A 19,030-nucleotide genomic window follows, 5' to 3' on the forward strand; every position below is an offset into this window, starting at 1 on the left:
ATAATGAAAGGGTTAATACAAATTTTGGTCCCTCAAATTTAAGCCCAATTTGGTTTTAGTCCCTGAAATTTAAAACGTGTGGTATTGGTCCCTCAAATTATGTCCGCTTATGTCCGTTGGTCCCTGGCTTCTTGGCACCGTTAAATCCTGCTGATATGGAATTAACACCATTATGTGCTGAGTTGGACCACATGACCTGGTAATGAACCGCTGAGCTGGCATCCTGGTGTCATGTTAGCTAGAGATGGACCGAAAAAAGAAAAAAAAAGGGGGAATCAGAGGCAAAACGCAGGGGCCGACAAACATAACGACAAACACAGTTTGTGGAGGAAAAAAAAAGGGGAAAGTGCTAGGTCAAGAGGACCCACTCGTCGTCGGCGATTACTGACGTGGGCGTCACCGGAAAAGTGCTTTTACCGGCGGCCGTCGTGGTAAGAAGGTTTATAACTGATATTCATTTGCTTTTGTCCATTGAAAGGCAAGGAAGACATTGTTGATTACCATTGTGTTCGCATCGCTGTTGTCAAAGGGTAAGTGCTACAAATATGAACCTTTAAATATATTGATTGAAAATCCCGTCCTGTTCATCTTGCAATCTGTTTGAAATAGTGTTGACATTGAAGTTGCATTGTGCATTTGAGTTCAACTAACTCAAAGTCCCATCTTGTTCATCATGCAATCTGTGGTCAGTGTCTATGGGTGCTCTGTTTTGATTTGTGTTAGTTGAACCCATTGGTGCTCTATTTTGATAAGTGTCTGTGGGCAGTGTTAAACAAAACCAGAGCACAATCATGTATAATTTGTTTATGTTGCTGTTCATTTCGATGATATGGTCTGTGGGTACAATGTTGTTGCCGAACAATGGGTGTGGTTCATGCATTGCTTACATTGTGCTCTGTTTATTGTTAAATTAATTTTGATATCATGTTGACTGATGTTATGTAATGTTTTGTTTCATCTTGTCGTGGTTTAGTTTACTATTTTGCCATGACAGGTTAAATATGGATAGGGAGGAAGGGAAAAGTGATAGATGTGATACTGGTGGGGAGGAAGGGAGCGAAACAAACTCAGGGTCTGTGTTCTCAGACTTTGAGAACAGTGAAGAGGAGGAAATTGATGATGATGATTTTTCAGAATATGTAGATGTGGGAGTAAATGATGTGTTAGAAGAAGTTGTAGAGAGTTCAGAATTTTGGAGAGCCGAACCTGATGGTAGAGGACAAAATAATGTTGTTGAGGCAAGGGAGGAAGATATATTGGGCTTGTTATCTGATCATGAGTCAGAGGGAATTGATGAAAGTGCAAGATCAAGTGAAGAAGACGATGAAGGAGAAGGCAACGTTAACAGAGTAAGATATAATCCGGTAGAGATGTGTAAAGAGTTTAAATTTGTATTAGGTATGGAGTTTACTTCCATTGGTCAGTTTAAAGATGCAGTTAGAGAGTATGCCTTACTCCATGGATATGAAATCAAATTTGTGAAGAATGATAAGGTGAGGTGTAGGGTCAAATGTGCACATGTTGAATGCAAGTGGTTAATGTTTGTGAGCCAAGTGAGAGGTGAGTTAACATATCGGTTGAAGACATTACACTCAAAACATACATGTGGGGTATCCTTAAAAGGGAAGAATGCTAGCTACAAGTGGATTGCAGAAAAGATAGTTCACATCATGAAGAGAAACAAAAACATCAAGTTGGCAGATATAATTGCGTCAGTGAGAGAACACTACATGGTTGATGTTTCTGTGTGGAAGGCCTACATGGCTAGAAAAAAGGCTAAGGCTTTGATTGATGGTGACTATAAGGAGCAATATCATAAATTAAGAGATTATTGTAATGAAGTGAGGAAATGTAACTTAGGAACAACATTTGCATTACTTACTGATCAGCCTTGCGTAAATCATCCTCCTGTTTTCAAGAGATTATATGAGTGCATAGGTGCTGTGAAGCGAGGTTTTGTAGCGGGTTGTAGACTGATCATTGGGTTAGATGGGTGTTTCTTAAAGGGTCCATATGGAGGGATATTACTTGTGGCTGTGGGACGTGATGCTAATGACCAGTACTTTCCATTAGCATGGGCCGTGGTTGAGTCAGAAAGTAGAGACTCATGGACATGGTTTTTGAAAAATCTGTTCGATGACATTGGGAGTATGCAGGAAAGGAGATGGGTATTTATATCAGACCAACAAAAAGTAAGTTTTTTTTTGTATTATTTGTATCTTTCCATTAGCTTTTGATATTTTGACCGAGCATGCTTTCAGTCGTTCATCACCCTTTTTTTTATTTTTCTTTCCCAACACGTGGCAAGAGGGGTTCACATTCAGATTCAAATATATTAGGTCATCAAGGTTAGTATCTAGCTGTCACTCACACGTGGTAAAAAGGGTTCACATTCATATTCAAATTTTTTTGGATCCGGACTGGTTTAGTATGAAGCTGTCATTTTCATAGAAGGTGTGGAATATACTTACGGTTTGTGTTGTGCAGATTCATAGTTGTGGCTTGTGTTGCGCAGGGTCTTGTGCCAACATTTGAAGAATTATTAGAAGGTGCGGAACACAGATTCTGTGTGCGCCATTTGTATTCTAATATCAAGGTCAAATATGGAGGAGGCACTCTTATTCGTGACTTAGTTCTCCATGCTGCAAAGGCAACCGTGCAATCTAATTGGAGAGACCGTATGAATGAGTTGAAGGCTATTTATAGTGGAGCTCATGATCATTTGATGGCAATCCCTCCAAGTTGTTGGAGCAGGTCTCATTTTGATGCATACAGTAAATGCGATACGATCACAAACAATATCACGGAGTCTTTCAATGGAAGATTACTGGAGGCACGAGAACTTCCAATTATTAGTTTGCTTGATTGGATCCGGACATATCTCATGACTCGGTTTGCAGAAAATCGTGTCAAAGCCGATAAGTACCGTGACAAGGGTATTGTGTGTCTGCGACCTCGCAAGCGATTGGACAAAGAAGTTGCAGAATGTCGAAAATGGGAGGCTAGATATGCGGGAAACAACCGGTATGAAGTGTCATTCAATACTCACAAGTTCAAGGTTGATCTCACCGCCAAAACTTGCAGTTGTTATTGGTGGCAACTAAATGGAATCCCGTGCAGGTAAAATTATATATGCTTGCTATCTATATTTCACAATAAATCTGTTTTTTTCCCTCTATTGCTTGAATTCTAAGCATTAATTATGTTACAGACATGCAGCTGCTTGTATTTATGCCAAGAGGGAGGATCCACATGATTATGTGGACAAGTATTTAACATTGCAATCATTTGTTGCGTGTTACTCACCTGTTATTGAGCCAATCAATGGTGAAGCATTGTGGGAGAAAGCTGATGGTGAGCCCATTGAACCTCCCGTATATCACAAGCGTCCTGGGAGGCCAACAAAAAAACGAAAGAAAGGATTGGACGAACAACAATCAGCTGAGACAGAACATGAGAAGCGATAATATCGCACCTTCTTATGCTCTAATTGTGGAAAACAAGGACACAATCGGCAGACTTGCAAGCAACCCACCAGACCTAACAAGCTTCCAATCAAGAGAAAGCAATCATCTTCTACTCAAGAGTCAATTGTTGCAACTCCTCCGGGTAGCAGTCAACCTTGACATTAAAAATTGCAATGGGAAGCATATACACAGCAACCACCCCCTCCACCTTCATAGCAACCACCCAATTCTACTTTACCCTCCCAACAGTCGACAAATCATTTAAGACTATGTATTTGACTATTTTGTACTATGTATTTCGTTACTTGGATTATAGTTACCTTATTGCCTTTTACATGGGATTATCACTTCCTAGGTCTATATTTTGGTGAACCAATGCTTAGTCTTTCAGATGGATGCCTTCTTATTTTGCAAGTCCTATGTGATGTAACTCTTTTCGCAACATTAGTGGCATGTACAAATGTCCATTATAATTAATTAAGGTTATTATCTTATGTTACATCTTCAGTTCCTCATTATTAATTAGGTTACCTTTACATCTTATTTAATTCATATGTTCTTCTATTCTATTATTTCAATTAACATTATTGCCATCAAAATTACCACCCTTGTTATATAATTGTTGGATCAGTAATTGCTTCACCACGTGAATAATTCTTGAGAGAAGACCAAAGATCAGTTCTCGAATATGTATTGAAGAAGACCAGTTCTCAAATACATATTCGAGAAGACCAAAGATCAGTTCTCGAATATGTATTCAAGAAGACCAGTTCTCAAATACATATTCGAGAAGACCATTTCTCTAATATATATATTCAAGAATATATTTAAGAATATATTCGAGTAGTTTATCGATAAGTTCATTTATCAAACAGCTTATCGATAAATATATTGTTATTTATTCTCGAATATATTCTTGAATATATTCTTGAGAAATGGTCTTCTTTTTCCCATCCTTCTAGCCACAGTCGACGATGATGAGTTCCTGCTTGACCCCATTCCACCTGACTACAACCTAAGTTGAATCAGATGTTGAAGACGAGATGGAGAGATATGATATTGCAAAAATTGAAAACCCATATCAACAACCTACCAAACACCAGTCATCCTTACCTGCGTTTGCCGAATGTTCGTCGCCTTCAGCGGATCTAGGTCGCGTTTGCTGACTCTTTGTCGCCTTCACGGATCTTTGTTGCCTTCGCCTTCACCGGATCTTGGTTTCCTTTCTCCACTCGTCCAGATTCTATCTAAACTCTTTCCCCTTTGTTTTTTCTTCCACTGTTGTCCCCTGCGTTTTGCCTCTGATTCCCCTTTTTTTTTTCTTTTTTCGGTCCATCTCTAGCTAACATGACACCAGGATGCCAACTCAGCGGTTCATTACCAGGTCATGTGGTCCAACTCAGCACATAACGGTGTTAATTCCATATCAGCAGGATTTAACGATGCCAAGAAGTTAGGGACCAACGGACATAAACGGATATAATTTGAGGGACCAATACCACACGTTTTAAATTTCAGGGACTAAAACCAAATTGGGCTTAAATCTGAGGGACCAAAATTTGTATTAACCCATAATGAAATTATGAGAATGGGAAAGAGATGTAAACTCGCTGTGATTTTGCTTTGGGAAAAGTAAAAAGACACAGGCGACTAGGCGAGAGAGATATATATGTATATGCATGCGTGGTGATTGCCTGCTCAATTAGGAAAGCATGTTTCTGATTTACGCTTTTAGTTGTTTTTCTACTTAGGTCGAATAATACATTTTATTTCTGTTATATATGTATTTATTTATTATTCATTCTTGATGCCTTCATCTTCTTCTTCTTGGTTTTTTCTATACCCGCATGGACCGTGCATGGACCAACCCTATCGATCGAAGTCATTTTCGCTTCGATTTCAAGCTTGTTTCTATGGAATAATTTCACTCATAAAGTATATTTAATACTCCTCTGGTCCTAATTATAAGACCCAATTGACTTATTTGAGGAGATTAAAGAAGTAAGTTAAGTTGGTTATTTATAATAAATAAGTGTTGTCATTCCTAAAATATTCTTGCTAATTAAGTATATTGGCTAAAACTATCATTATTAGAAGGATTATCTTGGAAAAAAATGCATAAATATAAGAGACAAAATGGATTGGGTCTTATAATTAGGACCAAATAAAAAGTCAAATTGGGTCTTATAATAAGGACCGGAGGAGTAACTTGAAAACTTTTACTCCATCGACCACTTTCTAGAATCTAGCTACGAAAATTGTTTCCTTCAATTTTCTTTCTTTTAATTTTCGGCATTTATAATAATGCTTTTAGCCAAAGCAAAACGGTGGATTGCTTTCTTTATAAATCAGTTTTTTTTTTGGTCGTATTTTTCATCCAACCCAAAAGAAGAAACTCAGGCACCCATCACATTTATGAAGGGATAAATACGCAGCCTAATACTTAAGTAAAATTCAACAATGTGCTAAGTATCACTTGAGCCAAACAATTTTGACATTTTATAAATAAGTTTACTGTTTATAAACAATGAATTACAAAATTCTTCTATATATTATATGTTTTCGTGGTTGTTTGAAAGAGATGGTAAAGATAATATGCTTTTCGGAATGCTGTAGGTTTTGAATTTTAATCTGCTCTATAGAACTCAGAGCCAAGGCTCAACTTAGAGGGGGATTTCTAAGCTTTTTATCTTAGTCACTGTATTAATAATAGAACTCAGAGCCAAGGCTCAACTTAGAGGGGGATTTCTAAGCTTTTATCTTAGTCACTGTATTAATAATATTACATACTCTTCCTATTCTTAATATAAAACTTAATTATTAAATTAATTTTGGTATTAAATATAAGACCTATTTTTTATATTTATCAATTTTTTTAAAATTATCCCTGTATATACTTCCTCAATAATAATCAAATAAATGAGAGAGGGAGGATATTAAGAAAGATAATTATGGTATTTTAGAAAAAATATGTCATATTTTTTATAATTAATTAACTTACCTAATTTTTTTAATCTAATCAAATTAGTTAAATAGATTTTATATTAAAAACTGATGGAATCTCTAGTTTTTGGTGTTAGGAGAGCCATTCATTAGCAAGGATTATTACTCATTTGCTCGAAAAGTCACTTGGGAGCCTACCCTACACAGGAAATCCAAGGAGTTCACGAAACTTCAAGAAAAACAAGTTTATAATTTTAAAAGTGAAGGGTATTGTCATATTTTAAGGGATTACCATTAATTTTTAAAGAAAGCTTTGTTTTTAAAATATTTTTTTTTAACATTTTCAAAACTGAATCTGTCAGGTTTTTAAAGCTCCTGTGAAACTTAATAATAACAACTTTATTTCTAAGAAATAATTACAAAATCTTGTATATCAATTAAATTACTTATAATTTATTTTAAATAAAAAAATTTAGATGGGTTGAGTTTTTTTTTTTTTGGCCAACAGATGGGTTGAGCTTCTAAAGCATGCGCGTACTATAAAGATTTGTTGATTAAAAACCTTCATTCCAAGATATTTCACTCATTTTGAAGATTATTTTTGATAATTTAAAATAAATATTTAATTATTAATGGGTTGGATTTAGTAGAAAGAATTAGTTTTTTTAACGAATTAATTATGACTGGCAAATGGGAAGGAATAATAGTTAGGCGAGATTTTAACAAGAAGTGGTGGAATCACAAGTGAGAAAGTGGGTAACACATGATGAGGCAGAAGAAGACAGATTGTGGGGGCCGGCAGAGTGGATGGTCCGGAAAGGATAATGGTGGACCCAAGGGAGGAACAGCGAGGGAAGGAGGCGCGTGAGGGGCACGAGAGGGGAGGGCGAGAGGGAGGGAAGGGGAAGGGGCAGGGGCCATCAAGTGGGCTCTAATTCTGTTGCGAGTGACTTATGTTGCAAACAAACAGAGATCAAATGATAATATGACAGAGAAGGAGAAGGAAGGGTCTCTCTCCAATAATACTGTCACCGTCTCTCTCTCCATTCATAATTCCCTCACTCCCAACACTTTGGTCTCCCTCCGTACGCTACACAACCTGCCCCTTTCTGTTCCCCTCTCATTCCTCCTTTTTCAGCAAACAAAAAATAAATAGATAAAAAGAAAAATCTCAAACTGATTCAAAATTTTAAAATTTTAAAATATTTTTTGAGAATTCTTTCAAAATAAAAAACCAAACACCTTCATTATAATTGATTTAACTGGCATGAAATATAATTGAAGTCATACTAATAAAAAATAAACGAGTAAAAGAGCATCATACTTTAAAAATGGACAAAACTTAGGTCCAGTTAATTAGGTCCATTAGGTCTAGTTAGCCAATGAGATTTTACCACGTGTACGAGTTTAACATATCACCGCTCCACTCCACCCCACCGTTAAACCGTCGTTAGTGAGGGTGCGAGGTTTGGACAACTGTGCAAGGAGAGGACGGCCAGACTGCAAGTCGACTTGCGGTCAAGGAATTTTACGAGTTATTTGATTTTTTTGAATGCTGAAAATCAAATGTTTTCTCTGATTTTTTGTATGAGAATGCTCCATTTCGATTGGGTCTAAAATTGGGGTCTAAGTTTGTGCCATCTAAAACTCTGTACACTACAGTATGTTCAATTGCGTCACTGTGGAATCCATCTTTTATTTGATTAATTCTCTTCAGACATGAAATTATTATTTATCAATAGGGCACACATCATTCGACTGGGTTTTAAACATTGATTGCTGAAACAATGTTATTCTACTCAAAACATTATCAGAATCTGCTATTGCAATGGCAACTTATTGCAGACTCATTGTCAGCTCAAAGAAGCTCCCCTAATTTTTTTCTCAGAACTAGCGGTGGTTTAACCGAGTTCAGGGTTAAGCCATGGTGTGTTAAATAATCCATGTGGCGAAACCTAATTGATTAACTAGACCTAATGGACTAATTAACTGGACCTAAGTTTTGTCCTTGAAAAATTACAATAAATATTTTATCACATGTCCTGTGATAAGATAAGGAACGGATATATTTCTTTTAAAAGTATTTCATAAAGATGTCACAAAAGACTATATTTCCTCCTGCTCTATTTATTAAGTTTTAAATTTAGGGATATGGTTTGGATTTTTTTCAACATTTAATTTGTTTTTTTTTCAATTTTATTCTCAATTATTTTTTTCACTACTTTATTTCTTATTACGTTTCTCAATATATTTTTTATTTTTTCTCATATATTATAACAGCATGTTTGCAAATAAAAGTATATTTTTTTGTCTATTTATTACTTTTAGTTAATTTTAACTGGTTTTTTAGTAGACATATTTAAAATTTATGCCGAGAAGCTTAGGGAGTATTAATTAATTTTAGAGATCCTGAAATCTAATTAAGGAGTTAGATGTTTGAACATATATAATAATGTTTGTGTTGGATGTCTCATTTTTGAACCTTCAGTTCCTCTCATTGCCATTTTGATGGGAGAGCTTTGACTTTTAATGTTGCGAGATGCTATCATGACATCCATCACCTTCGACAATATTGACTCCTTTCCTCCAGAGCATGCACGGCCTGCTCATTAGAGCTTTTCCTCAGTTCTAATGGGACTTCTTTTTGTCTATTATAAAACTCGTCATATCATCTAAACTTATTATTAAGTCATTAATTTTGTTTAAAATAACATAAATTTTCAATTTCACTCATATTTGTATCACATTTTCTTTCATAATTGTCAATGATTTTAAATAGGAGTGATATTGAAAAAACTTAATTAATTAATACTGCTTAAGACATAATTAACTAATTGAGTAGATTAAGGATGTTAGTTAAATTAGTTAATGTGATATATATTTTTTTTAGAACACCTTGAGCAATCTTTCTTAATTTCCTTCTTTCCTCTCCTACTTGATTATTGTTGAAGAAATATCAATAGGGTTAATTTGAACAAAAATTGATAAACATGTGAAATAAATTTTACATATAGGACCAATATCAACTCTTCAATTAAATCTTATATTAAGAATTGGAGAAGTACAATATTAAGTGAGTTATAATGAGAACCATCCATATCTTTTAGGAAGTGTTTTATAATAAAGATGGGTGGGAATAACTTAGTATATAAACATTATGACGGATCATAATGAAATTATATATACATGTTATGATGCGAATAATACATTCTTCTCGGGCAAAAAAGAAAAATCATAACGAGAAATTTTCCTTTGCTTCCCAAGGTATTTTGGTATATCAATGTCCCAGCCTTGGATATCTCACATTTGACATATATATTACATTGAACTTGACGTTCAGGTTCGACGCCTTATGCACTTTTTATATGTTAACACCATAGTTATTTAAAATTGGTTTGGTTTTTTTCTTTCTATATGTTAGAGCTCGTTTGGTTCAACCCCACTGCAAGCATGCAATAGTAATTCTTATTGCATTACCATAGATGATCTGCTTGGTTGGACTGATAATAAAAATTGTATCAGTAATAAAGATTGCATATTTTTTTGATAATATTTATTCATAAGAAGGACCCTATGAATACTCATTGGAGTCTTGCAATTTTTTACAAAAGGTCAATTTTATCCCTAATAAAAAGACAACACTTATCCCAAAAACAAATCAAGCCGTCACATGAAAATCCCTTACACCATTTTGTTTGCCTCAAAATTTTTTCAAATAAAAAAGTCTTTAGCCCTTTTCATCAAAAAATTCACACTGCAAATCAATAAAAAAATTGCAGCTCTTTCTTGTGCGTGAATTTTCATGGAGAAATCCTAGCATCTGAGTCGTCGTGGTCGTCATCGCAAAACCTGAAACTGAAGCCTCATTTGAAATGTTTATAAAACCTTAGGAAGTCACTAATTTTTCAACAGGTTGAATCATTGGGGAGACAATGTTCAAAATGGGTCTTGCTTGGACATTGAAAAATGAACTCATTATTCAATCCCCTTCATCTTCGTTTTCGTTTTCGTTTTCAATTTCTTTTCCATTCGGTCTCAAATCTGTTTGCCGTGGCTCAAGCAACCATCGAATTGCTTTGAGTCTCCTGTAATTGCTTAATTGGTGAACAATATAAAGTTTCTAGACTTTCTGTTTAGATCTGGGTTTCATCATGTACTATCTATGTAGGGAGTCCGAGGGCTCATTTGAAATTGCTTATAAATAATTTTTTAATCGTGATTTACGAAATACAATATGAGTATATGAGGAGAGTTTTGTCTCGACTTATATGAAATGTGCTTATAAATCATTTCTAATGCCATGCTAAACAAGGCCTGAAACATAAGATGTACTTATGAATAATAATCATGTTATATAGATTCGATATTTGATTATATTAGCCATAAAAAATGAGTGATTATAAAACCATCATTGAAATTTGGCGAGGAAGTTGGACGGATTGCTGTATTATTGCCTTATTTAATCTGTATTATTTTATGTTATATTATATAAAGGTCAATGATGGCGCAATATTTATATGTATATATAGTGGAATCTTTTTTTGAAAAAAGGTCTGATTTTCAACCACTACTGGAGCGAGCATATAACTCAAAATTTGATGAATAATACACCAACTAATTAAGTTACATGAAGAGAAAATTTATCATATATATAATGGTACACAGTGAAACTTAGAATAATAGGAGAACCATTCAATTTGAAGGCCATACATGGGATATGATGCCACTATATCCTACTTGAAAGCATTTTTCTTCCTGTTATATAAATATCTACATAATATAGGAAAATTTGTTAAAATTAAATTTTAAAGTGTCTCGTCTACATTACATGTAATTTTGTATTCGAAAAAACGATAACAGAGATATGTTATGCAAAGTTTCAAAAATAAGTCGAACTATTTATAATTTGTAAGTATGATTTACATTTATAGACTCGGAAAACCATGAAAGCACGTGTTAATTAAAAAAATATAAACACATATAAACAATTGTATGATTTCTTTTGACCGAGATTTATAAAATTAATTGAAATTTGTGAACCTAAGATCTGGACGGACAAAAAACCTGAATGCAAAATAATGCATATTATATTAATGATAAAATAATGTCTGTAATATTTTATATAAGTTCTTGACCTGAGGGTTTCAAATTAATTAATGACAACTACTATGGGTTTTATTCGTTGTAAAATGCTCAAGAAACAATTAAGCATGACTCTTAAATAAATAATACGTTTCGTTAGAATTTTGGCATGATGCTGATGCAAGTGCAGATGAAGTCAATGAATAATTAGCTGCTAGTAAATTATTACTTGCTATTATAATTAATTAGTTAAAACAACCCCTTATATAATTAATTATGTTTGATGTATATGTAACTATTTATTGAAGACATAAAAGAAAATAACTTGGAGTTGAAAACCAATAAAAATATTAATGTGGAGATTCGCGTTGTACCCTCAAAACAGCTGATTCCATGCATGCATTTTAAGTCTCCCCCACATGATTGGATCTCATAAAATAAGCTTGAATCTCAAGTCTGACTAGTTTAAAATACAATTGGACGGTCTAAATTTTGGTATATTTTTATTTTTAAAATTTTATTTTGTTCTTAATATGAACAAAATACAAAATAAAGATAATTCTCTTATTCTCAATTTAAGATAAAAATTTATTATTGTTTATATTGTGGCATCTCAACCCGAAGATCCTTTAATTACATGTTTCTTCTTCTTAAAGAAAGGAAAACTATAAATATTTAAGCAAGTGGATAATAAATAAAGAAGCCTTTGATTCAACCACATAGAGCCTCCACTGTATAGGCGAAATTCTATTATATAAATAGGCACAATCATGTATACATAATAATTTTTTTTAAAGAAAGGATAAAAATAGTAAACAAATTAATGTTTAAGCGCATTAAATACATTATTTTACTATATATTATAGTTAATTTAGACTAATTACTATATGCATGTTGAACTAATAATTAAGAACTTCGCTTTCAATACATAGATATATTACTCTGATTGGAGCAGCTAATTGAATATCTAGTCACTTTCATCGCGAAGTGGCTAGTGATCAGTTTGTCTTCATTAATTAGGTATTAGAAAAATACTCTGTGATAAGGTGGGTCAGATATAATTTATATGATCTCACACTTATAATTATATGAATTTGTTACATATCAGAAGATAAAATTTGTTCATTATCTTAAAAAAAAAACAAGAAGAAGATAACATTTGTTCTACACAAGTTAGGAAAACTTTTTCTCGTGAATTTCCTGTACTGATGAGATCGGGGTCCCATTTCCTCCTTTAATTTAAAACGAAAAAAGATAGGCACTTCACTAGTAGTAGACAATTTTTCCTTTCGCTTCGGTTCCTTTAATGTTGTGTGACTTTCTGATGCATTATTGTTATAAATTATACGCAATAAAGTACACAACCCACTCCCCTACTACTTTAATTTTGGTCTCTAATGAACAAGTTATTAATAGTTGAGGAAAAAAGACTCCAATTGCACAACTTGGGCCACATAGGATCTTGCGATATGGAGATCTCAATTTCCAGTAGCTTTTCTCATTTTGTAATATATTTATTTTATATTTTTTCTGGTCCTTAATATAAGAGTTAACTAATTGATTTGAATTGATTAAAAAATTAATTTAATTAATTATTTGTAACAAATATAAGTTGACCTTTCTAAAGTATCGATTATGATTGCCTTCGGATGGATAAAATGAATTACAAGTTTGAGGAACAAAATAGATTAAGGTCTTATGTTTAGGACCAATTCAATTTTTAATTAATTTTTATATTAAAGACAAGAAGTAGTAGTTAATAGTTAATTATGTCATAACTAGAAAATAGAGCAATTATAATTAAGGACATAAGATGATGAGTCTATTAAATTAAAGAGTTCTATGATGGGTCATGATGGAAGTTTCTCTTTAATCACTATCTCTGGTTTTAATTATAAGACTTCGTTTATAGGTTATAAATGAAATCTTATAAATAAGATCAGAGGTAGCAGTTTAGAGTTTCGGTCTAGTATTTTAAGTTTGATATGGTGAAGCATTTTCAGTCAGCTGCCACTAGAATTAAAGCTTTTTAGTATATATCTTTAGGTATACGTTCTTCGATCCTATATGTTTGTAATATCTATTCTCTCAATCTTTTGTGCAAGATCATTTGTTATAACTTATTTTTAAAATTCCTTATTCCTTTTGCTCTAAGTCTAAAGTATAAACAATGATTTTCCCCTATTTTTAAAGTAATTATGAAAAATTATAAATAAATAAAAAGATAGCAGCTCTTTATAATAAGGATATTATTATTCAGAATGTTTGCCTCAAAAGTTAAAACAATTAATATAGAATACACTAAGAAAAAAGAATATTTTGCAGTGGCTATTTTTATATTTAGAACCGCTATTAAAATGGACGTGATGAAATATACTTTGTATTGATTTTTTATAACCACTACAAATGTGGTCAAACCCACTGCAAAATTTTGTAGCCGTTGTCAAAAACTGCTACAAATATTGCATGTTAGAAACAGCTACAAATGTCAGTTAAAAGTGACAATAAAATATTTAATATGCAGTGTTTTTTTTTCTCAATTTGCAACGGTTCTTGAGAACCGCAAAATATGCTGTCAAAATTTTCATCAAAAAATTGAAAAGTTGGCATTTGTAGCAGTTTTAATTTATTATTTACAGCGATTTTCAAGACAGCTACAAATGAAAATATTTTTTTAAAAAAATTACTGTCAAATTACTATTTATTATTTACCCATTTTGTTACTTATACATCTAATTCTATATTATGATTTATTTATTTAAATATGTTTTACATACAAAAATTATTTAAATGTGTGAGAAATACTTTTTAAGTATATATTTATATAATTGAGTAATAAATGTTCATAAGATAGAAGAAGGAATATTTTGTTTTGTGGTAAGAATCCATAAGAGAGATAAAAAAGTTAGATAATGAAATTTTTATTTTTATTTTACCTCTAATAAACCAATCGAGTAAGAAAGAGAGAGGAATGAAAAGAAGAAAGATAGAGAAGAAGAATGAGAAAGGAAAAGAGCAAATGAAAAGTAGAAGATGGAGTATTTATAATAAGTACGTGACATTAGCAGCAGTTTAGGTATATTCAAAAACCACTGCAAATTATTTGCATTTGCAACAGTTCTTTAGAAAACCACTACAAATATAAGATCTTATTTTGATTGACCCCTCACTGACCGCTACAAAGGTTCTTAACATAACCGCTGCAAATGCATTACATTTGCAGCAGTTCTAACAAGACCCTACAAAGTGGTTCTTAACATAACCGCTGCAAATGCATTACATTTGCAGCAGTTCTAACAAGACCCTACAAAGTGGTTCTTAACATAACCGCTGCAAATGCATTACATTTGCAGCAGTTCTAACAAGACCCTGCAAAGCGGTTCTTAACATAACCTTTGCAAATGCATTACATTTGTATTGGTTCTGATAAAATCTTGCAAACATTTTTGAAATTTAAGTGTGACATTTTGCTACTACAAATATTTTTGAAATTTGTGGCGGTTTATTTAGAATTACTGCAAACGTGCATTGTCTTTTTCTTGGTAGTAGTTTTTTTTTCCTGAACCGCTGTAAAATTTTGTTACAACTGTTTTCACCATGTGGTGTGAAGCTTGCACCTCATAATTTTGTTGCGGTTCTGAAAAAGCCGCTACTAATACGCAATAAACTGCTACTAACATTGTCCTTGCAGTCAAACCATTCCATATTAGAAGCGGGTTTTATAAAACTGCACAAATGCATAATTTGGTAGCGGTTATTTCAAATTGCTGCAAAATAACCACTGCAAAACACTTTTTTTTTTTGGGTAGTGATATGGGTTTTTGGTTTGAAAATGTGAGCAAATCACAACATTTACCCAAGTAATTTTAATTACGTCTAAAAATATCTCAAACAAATGGGTGGACAGTAATTTATGGAACCTCTACAACAGAACCATTTTAAGTTCAAAATTAAGTAGTAATTACACCTTTTGAAAAACTCAAATATATCTTATATTTTTTAAACAGATCATTTAACAAAAGATGTCCTATAATTTTAAATGCTAATAGTATATGTTTCCATGGATTTGTATATATCCTTCTCCTTGTTTTTTTTTTTTGGTGAAAGGTTTTATATTCTATATCTACAGAATACTATCTTTTTGAGAATACAATAATTAAGGATGCCAAAGCCTAAAACCAACTCAACATTGTGCAAAAAGATCACCGACCAGTTATAAAATCACATATAATAATGAACCTAGATGCATTGAAGTTATAAGATGTAAGTAATTACTGCAAATTTCTAAATTTAGTTATAGTTTAGTTATTTTTATTTCTTTTTTATGTCTAGGTTTGTTCTTCATTTAGGAATCCATCAAATTCATCTCATTAATTAGATCATAAGATAATTAAGCATATATCCCTATATGCATTGCGCAAAAGAAAAAAAATAATTGAAAAGAAATATGATTATATAAAAATTGCCACGATCAGTTCAAAATCAAAACAAAAAGTAACTAAATGGTAGTAGGCTTTTTTTTTTCATAAAGAGTTTTTGGCCTAATGAAAGTAATTAAAGAATTAAAAAAAATGAATTTGAATTAGTCTGCATCCTACCCTTTAATTGAAAGAGATTTCTTAGTAAGAAAGAACGAATCTTATTTTAATCACTGCTCAACTCACCACTTCATATTGCGTCTAAGAATATTCCAAGAGAACCCAAAATTATGTTTTCTCCACCAAAATATTGGCGCATCTTGTCGTCAAGGAGCTGTTATATTTATGATTTTATGAAAAGCCCTAATAACTCTTGTAGCTTATAGGACCAAAGAGCCGATTGACCTTTTTCACAAATAAATATGAAAAGTAAAATACTACCTCCGGGCTTTAATTCTTAATATAAGACATTGTTCGACTTTTGTTTTGGTTCTAAATATAAGGCTCCAATTTATTTTGTCTCTCATATTTATATATTTTTTTTAAAGTCACATTTCTAATAATGGTAGTTCTAATTCATACACTTGATTAATAAGAATATTTCAGGAAAGACAACACTTATTTATTACAAATAACTCATTTAACTTATTTTCTTAATCTACTCAAATTAGTGAGCTAGCTCTTACATTTAGGACCTGAGGCAGTATATAACATCACTTGGATATATATCCATGCAAATCCATATAAGATATATTATTTTAATTACATTTTTGGTTTTTAATGCAGGACCTAATGTTAAGTTTATCTTGGTGTTAAATGTAAAGCCTATTCCCATATTTATTAATTTTTTTTCTTAATTACCCTTATTGATACCTCCTCAACCATAATCACGTAGGAGAGAAAGAAATGATATTAAAAAAATAATTATGGTGTTTTTAAAAAAATTATATTTTTTCTATTTAACTAACTTATCTCATTTTTTTTAATTTAATCAAATTAGTTAGATATATATTACATTAATAACTGGAGGAGTATAATAATGAAATCATGTCAAATTGAGTAGATAAAACCATATACATCACTAATAAAACATCTAATTAAATACTACCTCTTCTTGATATAAGAGTTTCTTTTACTTTTATTTTGATCTTAAATATAAGATCCAAATCTACTTTGTCACTCATGTTTATCTATTTTTTTAATATAATCATTATAATAATAATAGTTACGTTTTAGCCAATATATTTTATTAGTAAGGATTTTTTTTAAAAAAATAATACTTATTTATTATAAATAACTAACTTAGTTAATTTGTTTAATGTATTCAAATTAGTTAATTAATTCTTATATTGACAATCGTCTAATTTGCCTTTTAATGGCCCTGGAGTCTAGAAACGTGTTGACTTTTTCCTTCTTACTGCTATCATGGAAACCGTTTTTTTTCCTTCGTTTTTTTGTTTTTCCTGCCAACGTAAACATGGAAGCTTTGCGTGTTGACGTAACGCGGGATGATTTTTGGGGTTCAAGATGATTCAGCCCACGAATATGCTTCGAATTTCAACCCTTTTCTCAGGCCTTATAAAAAAAAAAAGAATTTCAACCCTTTTGACTTCATATTTAATTAGCTAGTTTCCCCACAATATTCTATTTTGCCTATATGTGTGTGTGTGTGTGTGTGACACATGCTTCGCAATGAATTTATGTTAACTAAAATTGAGTAGTCTTGGGTCGGGAAAAATAAAGCGCTGAACTTGATTTGTCAAATAATTTTATATTCTCAGATTCAAGAAATTCAAAAACTCACACAAAATACTACTTTTGGTTTTAATTATAAGAGCTAGTTGACTAATTTGAGGAGATTAAAGAAATAAGTTAAGTTAGTTATTTGTAATAAATATATATTGTCTTTTCTAAAATATTCTTACTAATCAAGTGTATTAGTTAGAACTAATATTATTAGAATGACTATATTGGAAAAAAATGTATAAATATGAGAGACAAAATAGATTAGAATATTATATTTAGGACTAAAATAAAAGCCAAACAAAATTTATAATAAGGATAGGAGGTATTATATCAAAAGCTGGTCAAATCGTACATTAATTTTGTCAAATAACGATAATGCGAAGGGTTGACATTAGTTCTTCTCTCATTAATCATATATCAGCTATAAAAAGTCAAATACATTGTTCTTAAAACACAAAAGTCAAATACATTGTTCTTAAAAAAAGGTCAAATACAAAGGATGGTTAAGTCTTTATTTAGACATGTCATAATCGAATATGCATTGATAAAAACTCATCGGACTTCATTATTCAGCGAACTTTATTAGTCAAATTTTTTTTGTCTGCTTTGGGGAAAATATCCAATAATATCGATATTTGTCCATATAAAGAATGAGGGGATTGGATTTTGTATGATGTTTGAATTAAGTTTTTATCAGAACAATGTTGAGATGAGATTTGCATTTAATGAATTTCTTTACAATGTCAACAACAAATTGGTCTTGCTAGTGAATAATGGTTTTGTTGCTCAATATGAGTGTGCCAACAAAAAATTAAAAAAACGTGGAAATAAAATAAAGCTAGTCTACAAAAGAAAATTATAAGTTATTTTTAAATAATTCACATTAATTAAAAAATAGTTTTATAAACATTTGTCTTCTTCATATCCTTAAATAAATATGCATGGTTAACCTTATTTACAAATGCCATAATCCGCTATAAATGCTACTCCTCCAATCCTTAATATAGGAACTAATTGTTGAGTTGGTTTTGGTCATAAATATGAGACACATTTCTCATATTTATTAATTTTCTCTAAATTACCCTTATGGATACTCTTTCAACCATAATCAAGTAGAAAAGGAAGAGGGGGTATTAAGAAAGATGATTATAGTATTTTAGGAAAAACGTGTCGCATTTCTTATAATTAACTAACTTACTTAATTTCTTTAATCTAATCGAATTAGTTAAATTGATCTTATATTAAAAACTGGAGGAGTATTAAACATGCCTTGTATATAGGAGTATATGTTTATGTATGTGTGTGTATATACATATAAAAAAATGTAGCCTATATTTTGCTTATCATGTTAAGATTTTACAGAGTCTTATGTTG

At 31.8% G+C, this 19,030-nt stretch overlaps 1 protein-coding gene across 1 annotated transcript; it reads left to right on the top strand.

The window, feature by feature from the left end:
* Positions 1–487: 487 nt before the first annotated feature.
* On the top strand, positions 488–4,722 carry LOC114730130 (uncharacterized). Its single transcript, XM_028917151.1, has 3 exons — positions 488–530; positions 995–1,667; positions 4,554–4,722. Exons 2-3 carry the CDS (start codon positions 1,002–1,004, stop codon positions 4,617–4,619), a joined length of 732 nt encoding a protein of 243 aa, XP_028772984.1. The 5' UTR covers positions 488–530; positions 995–1,001; the 3' UTR covers positions 4,620–4,722.
* The last annotated feature ends 14,308 nt before the right edge of the window (positions 4,723–19,030 follow it).

This window comes from Neltuma alba, unplaced genomic scaffold, assembly GCF_004799145.2.
Source record: "Neltuma alba isolate B1F8T4 unplaced genomic scaffold, ASM479914v2 tig00012712_pilon, whole genome shotgun sequence".
Classification (NCBI taxonomy): Eukaryota; Viridiplantae; Streptophyta; class Magnoliopsida; order Fabales; family Fabaceae; genus Neltuma; species Neltuma alba.